The sequence below is a fragment of the Takifugu flavidus genome, chromosome 17 (genome assembly GCF_003711565.1).
Source record: "Takifugu flavidus isolate HTHZ2018 chromosome 17, ASM371156v2, whole genome shotgun sequence".
Classification (NCBI taxonomy): Eukaryota; Metazoa; Chordata; class Actinopteri; order Tetraodontiformes; family Tetraodontidae; genus Takifugu; species Takifugu flavidus.
Genome location: NC_079536.1, coordinates 6,387,882 through 6,413,671, shown reverse-complemented (window position 1 = coordinate 6,413,671; position 25,790 = coordinate 6,387,882). Strand labels below are relative to the sequence as shown.

The window sequence follows — 25,790 nt, the reverse complement described above, 5'->3', positions numbered from 1 at the left end:
TGAATGTCAGACTTTAATAGAGTTTGATTACTCCGATGTATAAAGAGGATTTATTACCCAAACTAATCTATTTAAATCATACTCTATTTAATGAACATTAGAAATGTTTCCTTTGGCTCTTTAATCTTGCATGCATTTTTTAAAGAGACATGAAGGTGTTGGGGGAAATATCTTAGGGCGTGCTCATAAAAATAACAAAAACAACGAGAACAAATATTTAAAAAATTACAAATACATGCCACGGAACAACAGTTGAAGCACAACCATCAGCAGGAATGCTGAAAGTATTTATTGAACAGCTTCATTCGCAGCTTTCCTGAAACCAGCTTTGCTCTAAAGTTACACACTGTTGAGAAAGAGAGAAAAAGACATCATGGGCTGTTTACAGGATCAGACGTCAACAAGTCGCTCATTCTTTGTTAGCACCAAGACTACCGCCAACAGCAGGGGGGAGAAACACCTCCAGGCGTTTGATATTTTGGCTTCGGTGACCTTGAAACAGGTGCCCGCAGCTCGTGTGAAGAGAATCTGCCGCACTGGGACCAGTTTAAACGGAGCTCCAGTCCCATTGAACACCACTGATCATCGAAAAGACTCCAGTTCCTCCGAACAGCGCCGCACCAAATGATGAACATGTGACCTTTGTGACAAGACCATTTTTGACCCTTGAGGGTGGTGAGCGCGAAGGGTGAAAACCGCTGGTGCGTCTGACGGCGCGTTTACGGCCAGTCGGTTATTTCCAGACGCGCCACATGCACGTCGCACCACAAACAGGCCAAAACGGCGGAAATCAAAAATAAAAGTGCGTTTGGGGGTCAAATATTGCTCTTGCGTGTTTATTTAGGGTCACGGTAACAGTTTAATTGAATTGGAGCACACTTAAAAACTGGCTAAATCTAAAAGCTGAAATGGTTTCACCACTTACACTCATTTTTCCATTAAAAAAAAAAAAAAAACTTTAAAAAAAAATCAATAGTGTCATCCATATGGATTTTATCATATGCAATCGCAATACTTAAGTTTAGCTGCATTAAGGCTTTTTCATTTCATATATAACACTGTTTACATGTTTATATGTAGGCACCAGTATAAAAATAAACAATAAATTTAATACTCATTATACAACTCTTACTGGCTGAGGCGGTGTCACTCGCCAGTGTTTTTGGCGAGCTCATCTCTCAATCGTGGCGTCGATGTGATCTAGCAGCTCATTGGCCGGGGGGCCGACGCGTCTGTCTCACAGTGTCTGATTGGAGGCTTGGGGGCAGAGCGCCGCTGCCCTCAAAGTCCGAGGGGGGGCCGAGCGCCGCGCGTGCCAGCGCCTGCAGGGTCGACCTGCTAGTCTGGGTGGTGGGGGGGCTCAGCGTCTGTGGGGAGAAAGGGAGGTAGCCTTGGGCCTGGAATATGTCCTCCTCTTCAGGGCTCAGGCCCAGAAGTTCCCCTCCGGGACCCGGGCCGGGCTCGAGGTGGCCCTGCCGGCTGCTGTGGGTGCGCAGCAGGTTGCTGTGATGGGTCTCCAGCTCCATCAGCCCGTTCCCGCTGAACACTTCTCCTTCCATCTCCTCCAGCTGTGCCCACATGTTGCTCTGCAGGACTCTGCCTCCGCCGGAGGCCGCCAGCGACGGCGTCGCAGGCCCGGCGGGTTCGTCCGAAAGCCTCTCGGGAATGTCATTGACAACTGGTTCCGGTTTCCTTTCCGGCGCGGGCCTGGCTGTGTGTGGCGGTGCTGGTGGCGTTCTGCTGGGGGCGGGGGTGGTGAGGCGGGCCTCCGTGGCCAGGTCAACCAGCTCCTCTCCGCTGCCCTCTTCAGGGCCTCCACCCCCGGCCCCGGAGCCCAGCTCTGCTAGGGTGGACTCGTCAAAGGTGTGGGTTCGGTTGAATATTTTAAAAAGACGTCGCAGTGCAAACATTTTATCTACATCCTTCTGAAAGTTGACCCAGTTGTCTGGGCTGGGGCTGCTGTCAGGCCTACATTCGTAAAGGCTTTCGTTTATACTGTACAGATCCTCCAGTCCCTGCCAGTTCACCTCCTCGTCTGTCAAGTTGGGGAGTTTAACCCTGTCGTCCGTCCCATACGGGCTGTGCGCTGCCAGAAACAGAGACAGAAAGCGTCAGAACCTGCCCATGTTTCAGGTTTAGCCACACACCATGCAGCCGTGCCCAGCTGCAGCTCTCTCAGCCAGTTTCAGGGGGTTCGAACCCCCAAAAGAGAGTTAGAAACACACACCAGCAACGCTAAGCTGAAGCCACCAGTAGTGCAAAAACATGCTGCCTTACAATTTCACAGACTGCAAAAAAAAAAAAGAATCAAAATAATGATCCTTGCTAAAAGCCTAGCATAGCTGCAAACAAGGACTGCAAGAAGTTCAAAACAATAATGCCGGTCTGGGTAGCAATGCAAAGACAACCTGGAATAAAATAACTTAAGCAGAGGAAACAGCAGCGATGAGATCAACAAAACTGGAAGAAGCTCAAGTCAAAAGGAAATGCTGGTGCTGAATGGTGCGCTCTTAAAAAAGGAACCGAAAGAGGCAAATGGAAATAAAAACACAGCGAAAAGCTAAACCAAAACTGGGCTCAGGTTGATGCTAGCGAGTCAAAACTGAAGAGAAGAAGCGTCAGACTCTCTTAGGTGGGCTTTCCTCGGAGCTACAGCGGCTGGAGAACAGAGGTGGCGTTTAAATAGACTTGGACACTCACAGAAAGGATAAGCTCGGTCTCCTCTTTGACCATTTTCGATGCTGCTGCTGCCTGGTAAGCAGGTGCCAAAGACACAGATCAAAATGGCAGAAGTCAGTGGGAGGACAGAGAGGACACAGCAACTCAGGTGTCCATTCTACCACTAGCTAACATTACGAGCGAGGAATGGAAAGCTAACGTTCACTGGTGGAGATGGTCAAGATGGCGTGGGGGGTTTTATATGGTAATGTGATATACGCATCGCTTAACATTTTGGGAAATCGGCTCATTCGTGTTGTGAGAGTGAGGACGAAATGGCAGCCAGGACGAGCAGAAAACTGGACAATTTCAGGCTGCAGTTTGCTATTTTTCCCATCAGCCTCTCAGCAAGAAAGCGTGGAATTTCCCAAAAAGTGGATTTTTTTTTTTGGTTCATGACAAATGAGATGTATGAGGGGAGGATCACACAGTGTCATGCATCGTCATTCACGTGCACTTGATCGGCTGCGTCTAAAAGCACATATGTAGCAGCTAGCATGAGCCAGTCCTTTTTTTTAGCCATGCTTTCGGAAGACTGATCAGCTCCAGAGTATATTTTTACATCTGTGGGACGATATTTCGTTGAAAAGGCTGCAGACAGATGATGTGCACACATTTGACAACAAAATAAAGCTGCTTTAATGAGAGGGGGGATAATAAAAAAAAACATCAGACATGATGCGTTAGCTTGTTCCGAGCATGCAGCCACAGATTAGGTGCCAGCGCTCCACAGATGGATGTATTAGTGCGGATGAGGCGGTGCGGCCCATGCAGGTGTTAAAGAAAAAGCCACTGACGAAGAAAACAAAAAATTGGTGAATACCTGTGTGGCTCATAGCTTCCTCCATCTTTACCTCCTGATCGGGAAAATAAAAGCAATCGATTGTTAATGCTTTGATTCAGGGAGATACTGGAGGGAGATAAATGGAATCATTCACGCTGAAGAGTTCTTCATGCACAGCTGCGACTCCCTACGGAGAAATGCATTCATCCACGCTCAGAACGAGGAAAAGGGAGAGCTTTGGAGGATGGAAAACGGGAAAAGTGCGAGAATTGAAGCCGACAGAGGAGACGGGTCGGGATATTTGTGAGGTGTTGTTTGTCCCCCTTCCCCCCCCCCACACTTTTCCGTTTTTAAAAGCAAACACACGTGATTATCCAGTCAAGTGGTGATTGTCACGTTCTATAAAGAACTGCTGCGTGGAGTCAACCGGACCGGTTAAAATCAGCATTCCTCCAGAGAAAACAACACTTGATGAGACCGCAGCGGCCATTATCCGTGGTCGGAGCTGCTGGAAGGCGAGCGGAGCGGCGGCGGCAGAGCCTCGGCTGCCTCGTGAGACGAGGCTTTGACAGCGCCTTCTTGCCAAGACTGAAACTTTATCGGTTAATTCGCAGCGGTTCTGCCGCCTCAGGGCTCCGCTCTCCAGCTGGTAATCACAGACGTTCCCTTCTCATCCCCCTGGATATTCGGTCGTCGGATCGGAGTCGCCGTCGTCGGGTTTACGGTCCGATCTTTGGGCGGTGTTCGTGTGCCAGCGGAGCACAAATGAGGATAAAATTTTCGTGAGGAAGTGACATCACGGCGAAAACATCCAACGCCCATCCAGACTCTGGTGGCCAGACGCATGCAGCATGCACACAAACCCAAACAGTCTCACTCGAACGCAGCACGAGGCGTCGGATTAGACCAAACGCGGTGCGTTTATGTGCCGTAAAGCGGGGCCTTTTTACCTGCGTCCGCGCCTTTGGGTCGAGGGTTGCACTGCTTGTAGCCTTGGCAGCTGCGCATCTCCATGAGCTGAGCGTGGAGCGTGTTGAGGATGTCGCGGTCCACCGTGTACACGCCGTTGGTCAGCTGTGGCGGGGGGGGGTTAAACGGTCAACGTTCAGAACGCTGAAGCAGAGACGGGTGAAAGCGGCGTGGGCCTACCTGGTACGGGTCGCTGTTGAGGTCAAAATACTCCAGGAAGCCGGTGGAGAACTCGCAGAACAGCGTGTTGTGCGTCTCGTTGATGGTCCTCAGGCACCAGTAGGTGTTGTTGTTGGAGCTCGTGCACGCGCAGAATGGACCCACTGGACAGGAGCGGGGATGGAATGTGGTCAGTACCAATGCTAACTCTCAAGGATGAATGCTAATGAACGCCACGTACGTGACCAGAACGGCGCCGTCTGCCAGTGGTCGTTGTTGTGTGTGAAGCACGTGAGCCCGGGCAGGCTGCAGTCGTCTCCCTTCCTCTGCCGCTTTTTCTCCTTCCTCTCCTTTTTCCTCCTGCGGATCTCGTTGTACAGCTGGGCCTTCCCGTCTGCTTCCTGCGCCGTCTCCCTGCGGGACAGAAGAGCGCCAGCGGGTCAGAAAAACGGCCCCTTTCAACGGCGGCATCAGCCGCCGCCCTCGCGGGCGCCAACAGGGGGCAGCGCTCGCGCCAGGCCCTGATTCTCCGTGTCCTTTTTCCTCCCTTCATTAAAAGACAAGAGACAGCTGCTCCCTATTGGCACAAGCCGCTCTCAGCGTTTCCCGGCGCAAGTCGATCACGCCGCGTGAGGCGCGCAACCATTTCCCCGTCTGTCGAGTCATCCTATCTTTCCATGTGACTCAATCTGTTCCAGACACGCACATGAAACGGGGGCCCGCGCATCTGCTGCATGATTTAAGCGCAGTCCGGAGAGCAAACCCTGACTGACAGCGTCTACATAACGAGCTTCCTTTAGGGACCGCAGACATCAAATAAAACACGCGCGTACATGTTAAAATGGCCGCCTGGGAGGAAGAACCGCGTGAAGGTGAGCCAAGGTGATGACAACTAATGCGCCGTCCTGCATTTAGCATCATATAACACAAGACGGCCCTCGATTTAGAGGAAAAGGTAGCACACTCACTTAAAGGGGTGGAGCTGATCTTTCCTGTTCTTCGTCCTCTCCGCCTTGTTTTTGTCTCCTCTGGTGTAATAGCTGCACGGATAAACAAAGGAAGCGGCTCAGGACCCCTTTCACAGCGCCACATCGGGCCGTTACAGCAGCTTTATTCTGTGCGTGGAGGAATTTAAGAGATTTCGCTAAAAACCTTTTCCCGTCACAGTCGCACTCCTCCGGCCGCGTCCTCTTCAGGTGACCTCTGACCTCTCGCAGGTTTTTGATTTTGTCTTGGAGAGTTTCAATCTGGTGGCAGATATGCAAATAATGAATCTTAAATGACACATCAGTGCGTGTGTGTGTGTGTGTGTTAGGTTAACAGTTCCTTATGAACCCACCTCCTGGTCCACGTAACTCTTATGGTCTTTCCATGCTCTGGAGGACTGATAGATCTCTCTTTCACAGCGGACGCTGTCGTTCATTAGGATGAAACACCTGAACGCAGACGTAAAAACGTGTCACATGCGTCACTGTTACAGGATAAACGACACATCTCAATGCTTCAGGGACTCTTCCATACTTGTGGGTGACTTTCAGCGAGTTCGGGTATCCGACAGCATTAGTATCGTCCCCCAGCATCTCCTCTGAGCCGTCGTCCGAGCCCAGGTCGTACTCTGGGTCCTCCGCGTTGTGGTGACGCTTTGAAATGGCACGGCGGCGTATGCCCGACTGATCATCTGCTTGGAGGTCAATGTCGTAAATCTGACCTTCAAACTCCACAGACAGAGACCTGGCCGGACGGGTGTGGACGAAACGTGGCCGATAACCTATACAAGCAAAGCAGATGACACCCTATGTGTTATTTGTTTGGGATTAACGTTTCAGGAGGATAATATACATTTATGCTTTTGTGACTTTGTCGTTTCGTCGATTCCAGTTGCAGATCTTCCCGGCACCGCTAGAGGGCACTAAAACACTCAAGACGAAGAATGCCAACTCAGGGCAGACGCCTCTAAAATCATCCAAAGGAAATTAAAACCCTTGAATTAATTTAAATGTTTTAACTTCTAAAAGACTAAAATGGAAATAACACAATTTTTTCTTAAAAATCACCCTGCACATTTTTTTACAATCTTATATCATACTGAATGTTAATAAGCCCATCTGTGTGCACTCACGCTGCCCGGATGAGAGCTGCCTGTGAGAACGTCTCTCCACTTTGGAGGGTTTGAAGGCAGCTTCGCCGCAGTCGCAGCCCCTCTCTCCGTTGTCGTAACCGCTGCGAGGCCTCAGGCTGCGGACTCGCTTCCTGGAGCTTTCTTTGGGGCTGCCTTTGCACTTCTGAATCCTCCACTTGCCGGTGATCTCCTCCACGCAGTGCCATTTCTGTCGACAACCACAGAGAGCGGAGAAAATCAGAAGAGGGATCTTTAGCGGGCATTCATTTTATTCATGTCAACAGGTTGCTGGCAGAGCTCAAACACTCGTCTGCATCCGTGGGCTTTCTGTCCAACCGTTTCCACGGGGAAGAGAAAGCTGAAAATAATTTAGTATTGCCGGAAAGGCATAAATGGAAGAGACACATCCGCAGACCACCGTGCAGATCAGTGGTGAGTGTGGGAACCGGGGTCCAAACAAAGGGCCGCGTGGCAGATCGGGTTACTTTTGGACGGCTCGTACAGCGATGACGGTTCTAAGAGACCAGCGGGGCTGTTACATCAATTATGGCTGGAACGGACAGTAATGGACAGAAACTATCTCTGTCTTTCTTTAACCTCGTCTCTGACCCTTCCTCCCGTGGGTTCAGTCAAACCGCAGCAGTAAAGCAGGGCTGGAGGAGACCCTGAGCAAGACTCCTGTAATGTAGGTTCCTGGGCGTCCCCGCTGGGTAAACCTGTGTGGCCTCAAATAAATAAAACGATTACTAATGATTGACTGTGAAAAATGGCTGCAAAACCTCCACAGGAGAAACACGTAAGAAGCCGTGGCGTTCCAATAATCTGGTCTGTCTCAGGGTTTAACGACTGACGTACCAGTGGAAAACTTCCCCTCGGGTCGGACCAAAAAGTAGCAAAGTTGGGAGAAGTATTTAAGAAAACACTCGACAAAACACTTTTATCACCCCTGACTGTCTTTTCATTACTGCTTTAAATTGATCGTTCGATTTGTTCTTACCGAGGGTCACCGAGGACAAAGGACGTCCTGATAAACAGAGAATTAAACGAACAACAAGAAAACAAAGCAATCATTTAAAACGATTCCCATCACATGCACGCAGCATATTTACGTGACCACAGGCCATAAACTGGATCCCGATCACAACGGCCTGTCCTTCAGAAACTCTGATTTAACGCCGTCTAACCAGTTTTCACAGCGTGTACTCTGTGCACCAAAACCACATGCAATAAAACACGCTGAAGTAATTAATGAACGCAACGTGTTTGTCATGACTGAAGTGAACTGGAGCCGACTGGGTGCAACTAAGTGCCGCTAGGAACCAAGACTTTAGAGGAATGGATTATTGGTTTGCGACAGTTTGACGCTCAGAGACGATGTGGTGGCCTTACCTGTCCAGGTTGTTCGCACGGTGTTTGGAATTCGGCTTGTTGGCAGGTTTCTTTCACCTTCTTGTACTTGGGGAGGCTGTTGGTGTGCTGCGTGCTCGCCGAGTCGTCCTTCTTTCTCAGGATCTTCCTGCGCCGCACGAATATAAAGCACGATGAAATGATGAGCGTCGCCGAAGGGCTTTATTACAAGCTGCGTCTTGGTGTTGTAACATTTCTAATGCAGTCTGGAGAGGCAGCACTGTCCTCTTTTAATCATTAAAATGCCATTGGGCTGAATTGGAGTGTTATTCCATTTAAGAGGCTCTTGTCCTTTTTCCCCCTGCAACAGTCCCTCCTGTGTGCTTCTCATGGTCATTGCCAGTGAAAGGATAATTTATGTAGTATCTGTGTTGTGCCAGAGGGTCTGGGCACAGAGTTCAGCGCAGCCTCGCAGCAGCTACAGGCCAAACTGTTTGACCTCAGCTTGGCATCGCGACCAGCTGCCCTGCCCTCCTTCCCTCTGCTACCAACACAAACTGGCGGAGCTTCTGCAGAGGCAATTCTAAACTACCGCCTACCCCCCTCTCAATCCCCTACCGTCTGCCAACACGGCCTGGCCGCTGACGACACGCAGGCATAATGTCGGCGATGAAGCTGCACAGAACGAGCCCTTTAAGAGGGGTCTGTCGTGTTGTCCAATCCCATCCCGTTCGAGAGGAAAAGAGCCAAAGTTCACACACTGGCTTGGCTGTGGCCGCTCTCCTCCAGCCAAGAGTGATTAAACAGCTAACATTGCTGGGATGTCACCCTTGATCGCTGCATTACAGAGATGATTGGATTTGCAAACAAGTCAGTAGTGTAAGGTAATACACGACGGTTACAGACACACCATGACAAGCGAGAACATTGTAGCACTAACACACATCTGTGCCTAAAAGTAATGGAATGGAAGGGTTGCAAAGGCTAATCTCAGCATTTCTAAATAAGTATGGATTAAATGAGGAATGGATTAAATGAGCTAAAGCTCCCGTGGGTCGTAGGTCACAGTCTATTCATTTCATAAAAAGCAGCTCGTTGCAGCCTCACAAGCATATGCCAGGAGGGCTTTTTTTTTTTTAATTTAGGGAGAGAAAAGAATCAATTGAAGGGATATTGAAGGGCAACACAACAGCGGTGATGTGAAAAAACAACTGTAATAGAGTCCATTGCGTAATGTAATACAAAGCAATGCCATTACACGTGCAGGCTGAAATCTGCCAGATAATGTATGTCATTCCTGCTTTGAAACCTCCCTCCAGATGTCTTTTCTTTCTTATGGACTTCATTTTGCCCCTTTTAATCAGTTATTTGGGCCATCAGATCAAAGGAAGTGGTTTCTCCATCATTCATTTGGCAGCAGGGTGGACATTAAATTAGGATTAGCGCGTGGTTCACAGGATCACATCCTGTCTAGCGCGGACTCCCGTGGCTGTAAGGTTCCACCCCGGAAGAACTGCGGACACACGGAGGTTTGGACTTGTAGCCATTCCTCAAGTAGCCTCACCCCCAGCCTGTATAATCTTTGTTTATTATGCGAGTCTGCAGCGAGCAGGTTACTAAAAATGATTTGTCCATTCCCAACATGACAGGAACGGGAGGATTAGGGCCTCCATTATGTGCTCACTTATGCAAAGCCCTGTCAGAACACTGTTTGTTTAGCTTGTGTTAAAAGTTACAAATCAGCACCTCTTAAATAAACTGTCAGAATTTTTTGTCTCTTCAATACAAATATATATATATATTCCAGTCTTTATTCCATTCTTCGTCTCTCAGATAACATATGATTAGGAAATGTAGTTATGTGTGACGCAATCTTACCCTCGTTCCACAAGGAATGTGTCTCTCCAGACTTTGGGTTTCCGGTTGGGCTTGAACCTGTGGGTGGGGGGAATGGATATCATCATTTGGCCTATGCCCTCAGCATTAGGAGAAGTGAGTCTAAGATGCAGGTAAATGAATCTGGAGTTTAGTTTCTCTAAAACTACTCTGCAATGCAGCTGGCAGAAACACAGACTGAGTATTGCACAAATGTCTGGTGAAGGACAAAGGTTTTGCACTCTCATCTGATGATGTTTGTACATCTGGGTCAGCTGGGGAAACCTGATTAAACCTGCCAACAAATTTTATGGGAAATAGGAATAACCTCAGCAAAATCCCATAAAGATGGGAATTTCAGACTGTGTGATGCCGAGATGGGCCAAAAACACTTATTTAGCACAATGAAATCCTAATTTGCTATAGAAGCGTACATGAAGATGACACATATGAACATTGTAGTGCCATTACAGTAACAAATGATTACGGTCAGACCTGTTGCCAGTCCTCTCTTGTTCCAGCAGCTTAAGGAGAGACTTTCCGTCCATGTCTGGAGGAGTGTCTAGCCCGGCGATATGGAGAATCGTGGGAGCTAAGTCAATGTTCAGCACTAGATGAGGGTTCCTACCAGCAAAATAAAAAAAAAAAGATTACATACACTCATCTTAAGCAGCAAAATAGAAGTTGGAGGGTCGCATTTTCAGAAGGAAACCTTGGATGATGGCTTTTCTATTTACTTACACTGCCCCTGATTCAACATTAGGTCCTCTTAAGAAGAACGGCACGCGGATGTCGAAGTCATAGGGCATCGATTTGCCCTTGACCAATCCAAACTGGCCAATGTGGTAGCCGTGGTCGGCGGTATAGATTATGTAAGTGTTTTCAAGCTCTCCAGTTTCTTCTAGCATGTCATAAACCTGTAAAAGAAGCAGCCGTGAGAAAACTCCACGCAGCCTGAATTGTTCAAACGCAATGTGGTGCACACACGTACCTTCTGCACCGAGTCGTCTACAGACATTAGCGTCTGCAGCCTCTTTCGATGGAGGAAGTTGGTGAACTCCATGTGGATTGGTCGCATGGGGCCAGTGTATTGCATGATCCAGTGTTTGTCCATATTCGGAGCATAGTTGTAGCTTGGGGTGCTGGAATGGTGCAAAAAGTCAGAAGAAAGGTTTTAAAAAAATCTGTCTTCAGGATCAATAGAACAAAGGGGCACCTGATAGTTCCATACAGTAATAGTAAAAAAAAAAAAAAGTTACTTGAAATGTCAAAAAACACACGTGACCGCTACTTTTCGCAATCTTCTGTACAGTAATAAGTGCCAAGTCATCACTGGTTTTGGACATGCATAAATAAATCCTGACGGGGAGCAGGGGGCACCTCAGCTGTTTATCCACACCTCTTTTACTTCTCCTTCTCTCATAAAGACAAGTCTCCCGGCTCCGCTGCATTCCTGGCGCAGATCGCTCATTTGAGTGTTGGCATATGCTTAAGAAAATAATGGAGACCTACAGTAAAGTTTGCAATGGTTTCTGTTCCAAAAACCTAATGTGGCATCATCGTTTAATCGAGGGAAAGGATAAAGCCGGAAGAACAGATCGCTACTTGTGATCTAAAGCTAAGAACAGTAGTCCAACATTTGTGTGTGTGTGTGTATACTGTATCATGAATGTATTTGGTTTGTTCTACTGACCAAAAAAGATAAATGACTGAGGATCTGCGCATTTGAAGGACTTATCACATGGTGCTAAAGTTTGTGAACTAGAAATTTCTTGTGAATAATGTTGTAGTGTGAGGATTCAGTGGCAGAACTAAAATAAGCTAAGCTAAGCTAAAAGAGTAGCCAGTGACCAGAATACTGTGATGATTAATGAAGACCTATACAGGAGCCTGCGTTGACTTGCAAAGCTGCCTTCTAACCTCACCTCCCTGGGCCTACATTGTGTGGTGGGTGAACTCTTCACCCACCAGCCAGGCGGTCTAATAAGCACCACAAAGGAAGCTGTCTCTGGGCAATGGGCCACCAAAGTATGGGGCCCTGGGCACCAGGAAACCAGGAATGCAGAGGTCAGTGGAACAAGTCAAGTCTATAGGAGAGGTCACACCTGCCACCTGTCGCGTATAAGTTGTGTGCTGCGGCGTTAGCTTTGGATTATAGCAGCCTGGGCCCTGGGGCTCACCTCAGAATGACTCCTGATTTTAGAAAACCTAACAGAGACACATACAACCACAGGAGGCTTGCAGAAATTCCCTGAAGCAACTTGCTGAGCGTCATCCAGGATAACTCCTATTCACCCCCCGTCTACATGCCATTGAGAAACCGCAGCACATCTATAGTGTTTAAAATAAATCAGGAGCTTGGCTCACATGTAAGAGACACCTTCAGTAAGGAATGTTAATGACATTAACATCAAAACCTCCCCTGCTATTGTTACTGTCAAAATACAGACGCTCCTTTGATTTATGAGGCGGCTCCTCCCTAACTGTCACGCAGCCTCTTCCCCACTTTGTGAATTAGGAAGAGTTGTGTAGGACAGAAAGTGAAAGAACAGACAGCATGTGAGCATGCAAATGCTTTAAAAGGTATCTCCAAATTTAGCAAGGATGTCATCCGTTACCCACCTTGCCGTTACCACATATATTAGTCACACTGCACTTAGACGACCCCTTTCAGTCGCCCCCTTCACCCCGTGGCTCGACCTTAAAATTAAGAACGTCACATTGGGTGCTCCAAAACCCACAATGCATTCCTACAGCTGCAGGCGAAATGCTGACTGATAGGGACAGAATTGGGAAGCACTTTGTGCAAGATCCACAGAAGGCGGAGGGGGGGGGGGGGCACGGAAGGGGTGGGATGTGAACGCAAGAGGGGGGAAAAAAAACAATCGACCTAACTACCAGACACCGGCGTGGACAACCCAGCTTGATGGAACGCTGCCACAACCGAGCGACGAGCATTGTGGGAGGCCAGCGTGAACTTGGCATGGGCACAGTGCTCCATAAACAAGATGTTTTAAAATGGTATGTGCCCCCGCTATTCTTAGATGATAAATCATTTCTGACTTCACACTTGCCAAGAGACTGGCCCTAGAAGCTTTTAAGCAACTTGTCATCAGTGGTGATGGAGGGCGAGTGTGAATTAGAGAAAATTACAAAAAGAAAACCCTCAAAGGCGGACAGGCTGTCTGTGTTTACTCTAAACGTCCGTATGCAAACATCAATGATTGATGTACAGTCTGTGTCTGAGCAAGTGGGAGAATGTGAGCCAGAATGTAACTTACATGTGTTGGGAAGCGTTTGGGAAGTGATCGGCATACTGCGGAGCCGAGTCCTCTGGGCCGTGAGGGGCCGCGTGACTAATGACCATCATGACGGGACGGTGAGGAAACATCCGTTTGGAAATTCGGAAGAAGTTGATGCTGTCGTTGGTGATGAGATCTGTGAAATAATCCTGGGGAAGGGGGGGAGCACAAATACCGTCATTAAGGTAGAAAGGGAGATTTTCAAAACAACACAAGCTTTGATAAAATTCATTTCAATCATCATGGCAGATTTTTCCTCGTCTAGTGATTTTCAAATAAATAGAATAGGGCCAGCGGGGATATGAACCGGGGCCATTGAGTACACTCCGCTACCAATCTGTCGAGTCAACAGCTGGCAGCTTGCCGGTGTGTGTGTGTGCGTGTGTGTGTGCTGGAGTGTTTGTATATACAGTGCATGAGCTGTTGCCTCATCAGTGAATCTCTGCACTATTGAATGTGACACTACTTGATGGCGAGAGGAGCCTGGCGCTCTCAAATGGTATGTTATTATGACGGCTCTAACCCCTCGCAGGACTATTGGTTTTCTCCTATTTAGCTTCATTTTTCACCCCTCTTCATTTAACATGTTTTCTTTCCTACTCATTGGAAAGTTCATATCAGGGACCTCAATAACCCCGAAGGATGGGAACCTCAGGCTTTATTCTCGGTATGACCTGGAATGAACAATGAGTTTTTCATGTACCAGAAAGGGACAGAAAGGTTCCAAATGGAAGCAAACATCCATGTTTTGGAATATTAATTCCATAGCCAGGGAGGATAGCTGAATTACTTTATGTGGACCTTGAAAACAACCCCCTTTTTTCTAAACTTTTTCCCAGCCATGGCGAGTTCACAGTATGTCACCCTCTGATCTAAAATTGTCATAGAATTTACCAGGTTTCCAAACATAAATCAGCCATACTACCTGAAGCCTTGGCAGACTAATATCGGGCACAGAATATCCGGAAGGATGTTCCGGTTCAGCCTGAAAGGGTAAATGGCGATTTCCTTAAGATGTCAGAAGTGTTTTTGGCTGAATTAGCCCACCTCTATTAATAGATTTTAAAGCCAGCTTTAATGGCCTGGCAGGCTGCACGTGCTCATGCAGGCTGGTGGCTGCCTGCACATGGCAAAGCATTCTCATACTTTCATCCATGTGCCCCAGCTGCCAAGGTCTCTGGCAGGTCAAAAGGAAGTGGAAGTGGCAGTGTCTTGGGGAATGCTTGGCTAACTGTGATGAAATGATCAAGGCGGTGAAGAGTATCAGTTTTCTAGAAAAGCTGGATTTGAAGAGGATGGCGTCTAAGAGGAAGTCACATGATACAGACCCCTTTTAATTAAATGTCTATTTGAATTGACATTGTGTTTTTGTGTTTATTACATACATGGCTGGAACGTCAGTGTTGCAGGGCATGGGCTTTAAATTACCAAATTTTCTCCAGAGGCCGTTGCTTTCTCAAGCAGCTTGATTTCTAATCAGAGCAAAGTTCTGCTGGCACTGTCAGTACCAAAATATTAAATGTGGTTTTTGAAGCGGGTTGCTTTGTTTCTTTGTGATAGTCTATTTCTTGGAAGTCAAAGGAGCAATACATGTCACAAAAGGCCAAAACTGCGATACCTTTTCCCCAGATAAAAGAAAAATGTAAACCAATCGAAGAAAATTACAAGGCAAGATGACTTATATTGATTTTATATACCAATAACATTTAGAATAGGATATCGCGACCTTCTCACCCTATGGGAATCTAAATAGAGAAGACGTGTTTGTCCCAGTGTTGGAGGTTTAATGGCTTTTGGCAGTAAATTGCAAATAGTGTGTCCATTTGGTTTAAAACCACAATCTGCTGACCAAACCCATGTCTTGTAAACACCTTGGCCTCAACTTGTGGGTAACATTAGACTGAAGTCTAGGTTGGCAGAGGAATAGCAGTCCAAACATTTGTTTTCCCATCTTTTGGGCAACCCATCATGAAATTTGACATCTATCCAAACTGCAAAGCCACATGAATTCCTGGTATACTCGGGGGCGACGGCACCTAGGAACATATTGGCACGGAGTTACAAAAATAAACTGACAGCTCTTGCAGAAACATTTGGGGAAGATTGATTACCAGTGCCATTCAGCACCAACAGAGATGGCACAGTGTTCGTATCCAGAGCCGAACCGTGGCTAACTGAAATTTCCCCTCATTTTTTATTGTTTCGATAAATCACAATATGTAAAAAAAAGTTTTAAAAAAAGACTGGTTGACAGAAAGAGAGACAAAAGAAAAAAAAACACAGAGTGGCATTTACGGCATCTTCGAAGCATGTTTAAGTGTATCGAGTAGGGTGCACGATAATAAAAGGAAGGTGAAGAAAGCGTAGACGCCACCTCACGGCGGTTCATTCCCTTTGATTCTCCAATGAGAATTCCTGTACGCCTGGATCACTAAACCATGATAAGTCAAGTGCTCCTCTCCCTGTATTTATAAGTGTAGTGGAACCTGCAATTTGTCAGGCAAACTCTTTACATTAGGTCATAAAAAGGAAACAAATGGGCGATTGACTTAATAGCCCCTTTTTTAGAAATGATGGGAACACATACCTTAGCATATTCTGCACCATGCTTCTCCTTGTAACCGTTCCGACAGACAGTGTAATTATAGAAGCGGGAATTTTTTATCAATCCAACCCATTCGCGCCACCCAGGTGGGATGTAACTGCCGTTGTATTCATTGAGGTACTTGCCAAAGAAGCCTGAAGAATGAGAGGAAAAAATGTGCTGTTACCCCCATGAAAATACTTTCTGCTTTATCGCCTCTGACGATTTAATCTAGATCTTTTTTACTTTTAGATCTTAACACTCTCACAGGTGAGGCTTGAGGTTTGAACGCCCCACAGAAATTGCATGTGCTAACCAGCGCACCGGACTGAAAACCACAGGCCGTGCTGTTGTGCACGGCAGACTTCTCCAGTCCGATGACTGCACGACATTCATACAGATACAGTTCAATGAGACGTGACTGCAGCCTCACTGTGTTTGCATTCCTCACACCAGCCAGTCTGGCAGGCTGGTGTTGTGCAGAAAAGAGGGATCGATATTAAACCCAAGAAAAGGGCAGCATTTTACAGCTTCCCGATTGCTCAAAAAGTGAATAAAGTCCTGCATTTTTCTTCACCAACCTGTCCTGTATCCAGTGTTGTTGAGATAGACGGCAAAGGAGCGCGGTTCGTGCTGTGCCTGCCAGGACGGCGAGGAGCAGTTCTCGTTGTTGGTGTAAGTGTTGTGGTTGTGGACGTACTTGCCCGTCAACATGGAGGACCGTGACGGGCAGCACATGGGTGTGGTGACAAAGGCGTTGGTGAAGGTTGTGCCCCCGTCTTCCATGATTTTGCGGGTTTTATTCATTACCTGTAGAGAACCTGTAGCACAGGATGTTGAGTTATTGTTTCTGATTAAGACATTTTCAGCACATGCCAAAATAGCCATTTTATTTCCTTTTCTGAGCCCTTAATTTCTGCAAATAATAATCATAATTCAGTAGTTAACAAGCCAGATGGTCATTCGGCTCCGGCTTGTGGCCCCCAATTAATATTTCATTGTGGAGAAAAACCCGACCAAACACGAAGGTGAACCACAGAGAGTAGAGAGAACAATAGGAAACAAATCATTAAACTATAATAGCAAAAACAACACCTACAGGAAAGTAAACACAGCCTGTATTATTCCATTAAAAACAAGGAAGCGTGCCAACCCACCCAACTCAACGTCCTGGTCGTCGGTCATGATGAGGATAATGTTGGGCCTGATGTTCCTGCGGTCTCTCTGGATGCGACCCCTCAGACCCTGAGCTCTGGTGGTGATAAAGGCCAGGCTGCCTGGAGCCCATTCCAGAGACAGCAGGACCAACCAAGCCACCATCAGCATGGTGTCTGACCTGGGATGGGTGGATGGAAGATGGCGAGAGGGTGTAAGAGGTCCAGCCAGGCTATGCACTCCTGCTACTCCTGCAGCTGTGCTAGAATAAAGAATAAAAGATTTAATTGCATTACTGTCATTAATACATCAGTTCAAACAGTTTATTTTCATATTGCATGTGATGGTCTCATACGTCTTAACTTACCTACTCAGAGTAAAGTAACCCCGAAGCTACTACTAGCAAACATCAAAAACCTGGCCTTTGAGAACATAATAAGCCTCATTTTATCTCGTCTTACATGCTGCCTGATCTTATTTGGGGTTTTTCACCCTCTTCTTCTGTGCCATGGCAGAGTTTTTCTGCCCTGCTGCAGAGGTGTCGTCCACTTTGCTGTTCCAAGTGCGTTCCATTGGCTGCCTGCTGTCGAAACAGCCACACCCACTCTCCCTGCCCAGCCAATGGCAAGGCACTTTCAACCCGTCACTCAAAAGTCTCTCTTCCCCATGAGTCAAGCTTGACAGAAGGTCGGTTGGGAGGATGGGACCACACCAGAGGGGGGAGGGGGCACGGGAGGTTGGAGCGGGGGTTCCGCTACATTAACCCTAAGGCCACTGTCGTCACTCACAGTTTAACACAGATTCCTCCCAGCTCTTTGCAGACCCTTACTCACACAGCAGCCTCACAATTGGTCATGCAATTATCATCAGTGTCTTTTTCAGTCTGTGGATGACTTGAAATCAACTGTAAACTAATCCACCAATAGGTGTAATGTTAGCACCCGGTGCAAATTCAATTTTACATGCCAGTGGCTCACTGGTTCCCAGCAACAGCCCCTTCGTTCAACTCACAAGTGAGAAAACAGACAAGTTTCACAGAGTGATGCAAACCGTCTGGCACTGATGTGGTCAGCCAACTGCGTATCAGTTCCTGTACAGGAATAAGAATAATAAGGATGTGACGGCATTTGGATCCGTCCAGTCTGAACTCAGTTTAACTTGATCCTTTTTTCCCCACTTACGCATTTATACCTCACTGATACCAAAACATGTCTGGGAAATGTGCACTTAGAGCAAACCCTCGTAACAGGAAATTGTTCCTGTGTCATGCAGATATTGAGAACGTAAGTGTTGCCTAATCTAAGATGGCCAGAATTGTCAGTTTAATTCTGGGCCAATTGTCAGGATCATCGTCATGTTAACCAAATTAGATCAGCCCGTTTAAACTGCCAGACTTTGGGGTCGTAACCAAAAACACAGAATTTGTTTAAATCCAGTTTTAAAAATGCTGGAGGACATTCAAGCTAAAAGAAGCATCCAGACTATAAATAATATAAGCAATAAAAGGAAACTTACCAAAACTCTGAAAATTATGTATCTGGGCAGTAAACTTCAAACGTTACCCACCTTCCACATGTAAGTATGCCAATATCATGACCTCATTTTAAAATCTGCGTGAGAATAGGAGCTCAAGACATTTTAATGACGTTTCCACTTTCTATGAGACATTTTTTGATTTCATCTAGCAATGATATAAGTAGAACAGGCCTCTTTTATACATCTGCACAACAAAAAAGGTCTTTATTCCTGGACATCCGGGGGACTGGAGAGACCATTGTTTCCACTCTCACGATGTTTTGGAGGATTAGCATCAATGACCCTTTAAATGACCCTTTACTGTACTTATTATGGTTAAGCTGAAGAATATTTTGGAGGGGCAGGACAAAAGTGAAATGGCCAGGGGTTCAAAGGACTGGAACCAAAAGACTACTATAGAGATTTCAAACGTACAGCTGCCAAATGCCTAAAAGATGTGCAATTTTCAGATTAATGGCCATCAACACATCGGGCAACCCTCAACACTCCGCTAATCTTGACTTTAATGAAAGTAAAGTTTTTCCTTTTTTTACTCTCAGAAAGCAGCTCCTCTTTCTTACTCTCGCTTGGCACATGCGCTGCTCAGTGATTTACAGCAGTGCATTATGCACCACGTAAAGCTGAATATAATGGGGTTGCTGCTTGTCTACCCATCTAGGGCAGCACACTTTGGCTGGTTAGCAAGCTATGCCCTCCAGTGTGGGCCTCAAACCACACACCCTGCTGCACCGCGACCCTCCTCTGACCCAAGTGGTAATATGGCTTTGATGGTGGCTTGTTTAACCTAACCTCAGAGACGTGAGGCTACCCACAAACCAGGGTTAAAGGGGGGAAAAGCTATGGGAAGAAAATCTGAATGAAAGGGGCTCATAACAGAGACATGCACGTTACAAACATGTAAGAGCAGTCTGTGGTTGGACTATGTTCATTTCATCTACACTAATCAGGCCACCTCCAGCAGAGGCTGTTGAACAGCAGTGGTAATGTACACGTTTCATCGGCCACTACCAAAGGCAGTAGATGCATATAATCGCAAAAGCGCATTTGTCAATATGGAAACATGCTGAATGACATGTCTTAGGGCACCATATTTGTCATTTGGAGTGTCTGCTCACAGCGTGTTTGAATTTAATTGAAATGATTGAACATGGAGGTTTTAGATGCAGGATTTTAACGTGTAAGTCAAACCAGATGGTCATGCCGCAATAAATTCTCTTCTTCCCTCTCTCTTTGCCTTGCACCTCTCTACAGCAGAGGCCAATATAAACTGTTGCATGGACAGGATTTTAGGGTCTATCTTCATATAATTGCAAATGCCATGCTAAAAATGCAAATTCAGAGGTATGGCAGTGCAAAAGCAGCACTTTGTAGCAGTCAAGGCCCAACTGTCATCCACAGTGAACTCAGTGAAGGAGAGCTCTGTCCTGAACATTCGCTGGCCTGTGGCCCTCAAATCATAAAATGCTTAGACTTTGGTGCTTTAAGACTCTTAACTTCCCTGCTTTTCTTGTCCGAAATACTCAAGGGCTGTAGGTTACGTGAAAAAAAAAAATCCAAGGATGAAAACCGGGTGGAAGGCAATCAGGAATGCCTGCAACCTGTTTAACCCTTCCCAAATTATGTACATTTAAAACAGGCACAAAAGTCCCAGCTCCGTAATGTACTCTGATGCACTCCGTCAGTATCATGGCAGCAACTTGGTGTATAATTAAATGAATCCAGGTCTACAAGACTTCAAAGTGGGGAAAGCTTGTGAGTCAGCAGGTGGTCTGTTGGAAATAATGAAGGAGTTCTCAGCAAACTAAGACGCAAATGATTGAAAAATGCATATGATTCCTGGAATGCCATGCTGACGAGCATAGCGGAATATTTACAGGCAGAATTCTGCAATCACTTTCTCTTTGAGAGTCACACTCCAGAGAAAGTTGGCAACATGATGGAGAAGATCATACTTCTCACTCATGGCTGGTTTTCTTGTCTCTTAAAGTCATCATATAAATTATTTCTCTTACCACAAGAGAGCTATGGCAAATTGCTTCAATGGTTTCCACTGAGGTAATTGTCATGAAGAAAGAGGTTGGCACTGGGTTATTTTCCATTAAATCAGCAGCATGGTGGCAAATATGGAAGGAGGAGGGAGGGAGAGAGAAGAAATGAATGTTAAACAGATAACCTTGGGATATTTACAGATTTTAACAGACTAAAACAATAATTTTGGTATTTACATAAAACCCAAATTGGTGGGAATCAAAGAAAAATGGTAAAAAAAAAACATTCCTCAAGGTGAGGTGGTGGTGGTGGTGGTGGCTCAGGGTGCTGTTACTGCTGGCATATGAAACTAAACACCCCAAAAATGTGGAACATGTGCAGGCACATTCTCTTGGAACTGTAGACAAACATAGACCATGAGAACCAGCCAGTATGACCCTGGGTGCCATAAACATACGCCACGGCTATGACAAACCAACACGATACCACTCATAAAAATGCATTTGTGCAACTGCACCTGTGCCTGTTCCCCAGCGCCGCCTGTCCCGGCCTGTGGGCATATATGCGTGCGTGGATTTGGATTCCGTCTACTCTGTATGTGTTAGTCATTAGACACATTGAGTCAATGAAAAACTAGAGTGAGAAACAAACAGACATGCAACCTGTAATTTGTACACAGGGGAGACCTCCTTGCCATTGCCTCTGGCTCCATGCGCGTCTTTCCAAAGCATGCCGTAACATCATTGGTAATTCTATTAACTTTATCCTGCTTGGCAAAAAAAAAAGTAAAATCAATAAATTCAATATCTTCTGAAGAACCAATTCCACTAAAAATCCGAAACGTAACCTTTCCAAAAGGTTACATTTTGAGGAGGCAACTTACAGCAACGGGGCGAAGGGGAGCTGGGTGAAGACATTGTATCGTGTGGGGCTGCATTTCATTAGCACAATCATTAAATGCTACAACAGCACAACCATCAACGTCGCAAAATCCTCCAAGTGAGTGAGGGCGACCCACAGCAACAAGGCCCGCTCAACAAATATAGCCCATTTTACACGCACACGCATAGATACACATGAAACGAGGGCTGGCAGCGCCTGAATGTGTCCGCCTGCTCCGGGGGATAAGGGAAGAAAGGAAGCAGAAGAGCTGAAACAAACACACGCTGGCTTCTATTAGTTGAGCCGCGGAGTGAGATGGAGGGGTGAAAAACGTATTCATACCTTCTGCCCCCCCCCCCCTTCCTCCCCAACACTCTCACCCACTCGTCCGCTCCTATCCCTCCAACCCCCCTTCCCCATTATCTCCATTCTGGCAAGTCGGCGGATAAAAGGGACAACCCCCCCAGCGGCAGAACTTCTCCCTCCCAACTTAGGCTGACGAAGTCTGATGGCTGCTTAATTGTACGTGATACAGACAGAGCCCTTTCTCTTTCAAATCTAAAACAGATTGCTTCTCCCTGGGGAGGGGATTACTGGACAAGTAGAGATGACAAAGCAGGGACAGTGAAGCCCCTCCGGGGTTTGAAGATGGAGGGAGGTTAAGCTTGTGGATAGTGTGCGAGCACACGTTTTTCCACGTTTCTCTTTTGTATACGCCCGGGCCACAAAGAGATTAAGTTTGAGTCCGCGTGTTTCAAACACACGCACGTGTGAGTGACACTCTACAACACGTGCACGAGATCAAGCCAATGACCACAACAAGATCAACGGGGTTTTCAGCCCACTTAAGTCTCCTTCTTTCCTCCATTAATCACAAATTCACACCTGTACTTATCTTCACCTCTTCTATTTTATGCCACTTCCCCCTTTTGTGCCTCTTTTGACCCGGCGTTCCCTTTCTACCCCCTTAAGCCCGTGCTGCATCTCAGTGCGCTGACATTTGAACAAAAGCTCTCCGGACATCAGACAAAAAGCATTAAAATCCTCTTTCCCCCCCATTTATTGGCTAAAAGCTCACGTTAATAAATGATGCCTCACAGGAACTGTGCATCTCCTCTTTTCCTATTCATCCTAAGCACAAAATTACAAGGACCTGGTCAAGGGTCAATCCCTGCTATTGAGCCAGAGAATCTACTGAGAACTCCTACACCTCCTCATCCGGGCTAAAGAAACAACTGACAGATATACAGAAATAATACAGAGGAGTGAAAATGGCCCGTTCTCTTAGGCTCACGCATTCCTGCCACTGGTGAGCCAAATGTGATATTTACATCTCCTGACCTTTGGTGCTCAAATGAGAGGCTGAACAAACACATGGGGCTTCAATTGTGAGCAACCTGATAACTCCAGAATAGCTAATGCTGTGCGTCTTTGTGCATCCAAATATGTATGCCATATTTCCCCACGGCCTGATCTCAAAGTCAAGGACATGAGAACAGGCGATGATGGCGGCGGCGGCGACTGTTCTTTAATAACAACAAAGGGACTGAGAAAGTGGCTGACTCATCTAAAGATAGCCTTTGCAGATCAACTATAAATAAAAGCATACCAGATGCTAACTAACACTGGCCATTTGTAGCGACAGGATGGCACCATCTGCTCCGGCACTACTATGTGATCAGGCCAGCGTGAGGAATGCTGTGATTTAGCTGGAATTATTCTTTCAAAAAGAAACACAGCAACTGGGCACAATCTGATCAAACAAACATTTACAGAAATGTAAACCGCGCTCAGGACGTTCCTCAGATCCACTGCTTGAATTGACTGAATTCATGAGCTTTTATTGTGGGATTAACCAGAGGTTATACTGTACACTGTCATTGGAGCATGATAACAGTCTGACATAAACCTGGAGCGGTGATTGGTAGGAAGGATAATTACACGTCTAGAGATAATGAGAAATGAGATACAGACAATGGAAAATCATGTGACACTGCTCACATACGTATGTTAACTGTACGTAACTAACACATATAAAGTATCTGGGTCACAATCATGTGATGTGAATCACTAATTATAAAGTCTCCTATGACTGTGATTAAGCTTGTTGATCACTTTGCCTACGTGAAGTCATGCCAGTAGTCTAGGAAACCTTTAATTCAATGGGGACACTCACAATAAACACACACACACACACACACACACACACACACACATACACACACACACACACATACACATACACATACACATACACATACACACACACACACACACACACACACACACACACACACACACACACACACACACACACACACACACACGGTAGATTCAAGTGATGGCAGCGCTGCTACTGGAACGTTTGTCTTGGCGAGTACGTACCCCCCCACCAGAACTTAATTATTTGCAGCAGCTGCTCGTGCTCTTGTTTGTAACCCAGTGGAGCTAAACAGTTTAAAGGATCTCCCCTCTCCTTTCAGCTGGCAGTCATGGCTGAAAAAGGGGAAGAAAAGCCCAAAGCTGCTTCACTATATAGTGGGTAAGGTAATCACAAATGAAATCACTGTGCCGCTAGGTCAGATTGATTCTTCTATAGCTTTTTTTGCTTAGTAACGGAAACTGGTACAGCAAACATTTAATGGAAGCCGGTCTGTAGTTTTTCTTAGCGATCGGCTATAAAGAGGACTACAGCTAAATCTAAAGGATAAATTCAAAACTGCAATCAATACTTTTTAATCCATGCATCTTCAATGTCTTTTAGCTCTGACAAGTTCTATTCACTGTTTGCTGAAAGCATGTGCATTGCATTTAAGAAACAAAAAAACAAAACGAAAGACTCTCTACGGGCTTTAAGTAGCAGTCATCACAGGCTATTGGTGGTTCTGTTAAAAAAATTCAAGTAACAAGCAGGAAGCGCAGCTATGGCTGGTTTACCTGAGTAAACACGAATTCACACAACAGCAGCTTTCACCCGTACAACCTCAGCTCTTCTCAGACCGGCTGCTGTCCACACAGCCTTTCACAGCTGCACAATCTCCATTAGCAAACACCTCACACACACACACACGCACGCAAACACGCACACAGAGTGCCCGGAGTTGGATATAAATACTATACATCATATTCCCACTCTGCTGGCAAGTTTCTCTTTTCACTTGACTTGAGCTAAATAGCTGGAGTGATGTATACATTCTCCCAGTCTCTGCTCTCTACTTAGCCCTGACAGTTTGTGCGGAAAGCGCTCTTCAGCAGCTCATCCATTTGCCGGACACTGACACAATCTGCCAGAGGTGCACTCAGCCCAAGATTTATGAAAAACTTATCAGAGCTGAAGTGAGGGATTGCTAAATGTCACACCTACTTATGGAAATCTAGAATAATCGAGCCTCAACCAGTGCTTTAATGGACCTGACAGATGTCTTCAGAAAACAACTGCTCTCTATAGTTTCACCATGTAAGTGCTCCAACTAAACTAAAATCCACACTTGGCTGTATGTTGTATATGTCTAAAACAACAGGATGGCGCCACTGTCATGATTCACATGAATTTCTAAATTGTTTCAATTTAAAGATTTTCCCTTTCACTCACAAACTTAAAATCGAACAAAGGGTGCCCGATGAGTGGGAAAATATGACATTAATGGAATGTGCTGCTTTCTAATCCCCTGAGACTGAGGAATTTGCGATGGAGGGAATTCCTGTCATTCAGGGAGAAAACTATGAAGTCCAGCAAACACAGTGCTGCTGTACAGACAACATAAACTCTGCACTGGTGAACCCATTCTGGACTGTGTGCCATGGACACCATGAACTCATTGGCACTGCCGGAGCAGAGCAGCAAGGACAGAGGCTGCAAAGCCCGAGAACAGAGCAAAAAGGAAAAATGAAGAAGCAGACTGAAAAATGCCAGTACCTGAAAAGCAGGGGAGCGGAGAGCTGGCCGGGTGAGTGAGTGAGTGAGGATTCCTCTCTGCCTTCCCTCTCGTGTTTCTTCACCAGATCTCCCGTCGCTCATAGAGGGGCTTGTACCTTGCTGCTGGGATTTTGAGCTGAATGGTAGTGGGGACCACACAGCTCCTGGAAGACAACCTCTCTCCTCTAATCCTCTCGCCGATGTGATGACACTCTCTAACCTCGACCATCTGTTGAAACACGTCCTGGAGCAGTCAGCGCTGCGCTGTGTCAAGAACCCCACTCCCCTGCCCAATCACAGACCGGCTGCTGGGTGGCTCCTCGCTGCCAGGAGGCAGGGACAAGGACACGGCTCAGCACTGAGGGGAGACACACAGACATAAACACGTACGCACATGCACACACGGTCACACACAAACGTGCAGAGAAACTCCACGAGATGGGAGCAAGAAAACC

At 46.4% G+C, this 25,790-nt stretch overlaps 1 protein-coding gene across 4 annotated transcripts; it reads right to left on the bottom strand.

Moving 5' to 3' along the window:
• Positions 1-252: 252 nt before the first annotated feature.
• Positions 253-25,790, bottom strand: sulf1 (sulfatase 1). 4 transcript variants are annotated; one of them, XM_057012592.1, is made up of 21 exons: positions 25,336-25,789; positions 17,015-17,274; positions 16,439-16,678; positions 15,861-16,012; positions 13,253-13,422; positions 10,963-11,113; positions 10,713-10,888; positions 10,467-10,595; positions 9,975-10,031; positions 8,139-8,265; positions 6,750-6,957; positions 6,152-6,398; positions 5,970-6,066; positions 5,783-5,877; positions 5,599-5,670; positions 4,872-5,044; positions 4,652-4,794; positions 4,453-4,576; positions 3,542-3,575; positions 2,701-2,751; positions 1,776-2,086 (listed from the first exon to the last, which is right to left on the bottom strand). In XM_057012592.1, exons 2-21 carry the CDS (start codon positions 17,181-17,183, stop codon positions 2,053-2,055), a joined length of 2,649 nt encoding a protein of 882 aa, XP_056868572.1. In that variant the 5' UTR covers positions 17,184-17,274; positions 25,336-25,789; the 3' UTR covers positions 1,776-2,052. The 4 variants fall into 4 exon arrangements, with proteins under 4 accessions (XP_056868570.1, XP_056868571.1, XP_056868572.1 ...); XM_057012593.1 differs by lacking the exon at positions 2,701-2,751 and having other exon boundaries at positions 25,336-25,788; XM_057012590.1 differs by lacking the exons at positions 2,701-2,751; positions 3,542-3,575 and having other exon boundaries at positions 253-2,086; positions 25,336-25,790.

What these genes read in the sequence shown, in the direction of transcription:
- sulf1 (XM_057012590.1), bottom strand. Translation starts at nt 17,183, where the DNA reads ATGCTGATGGTGGCTTGGTTGGTCCTGCTGTCTCTGGAATGGGCTCCA. An exon ending in CCAAACGCTTCCCAACACAT is followed by an intron (nt 11,114 to 13,252) that starts GTAAGTTACATT and finishes GCACCATTCCAG; the next exon opens with CACCCCAAGCTACAACTATG. An exon ending in AATGTTGAATCAGGGGCAGT is followed by an intron (nt 10,596 to 10,712) that starts GTAAGTAAATAG and finishes TTTTGCTGGTAG; the next exon opens with GAACCCTCATCTAGTGCTGA.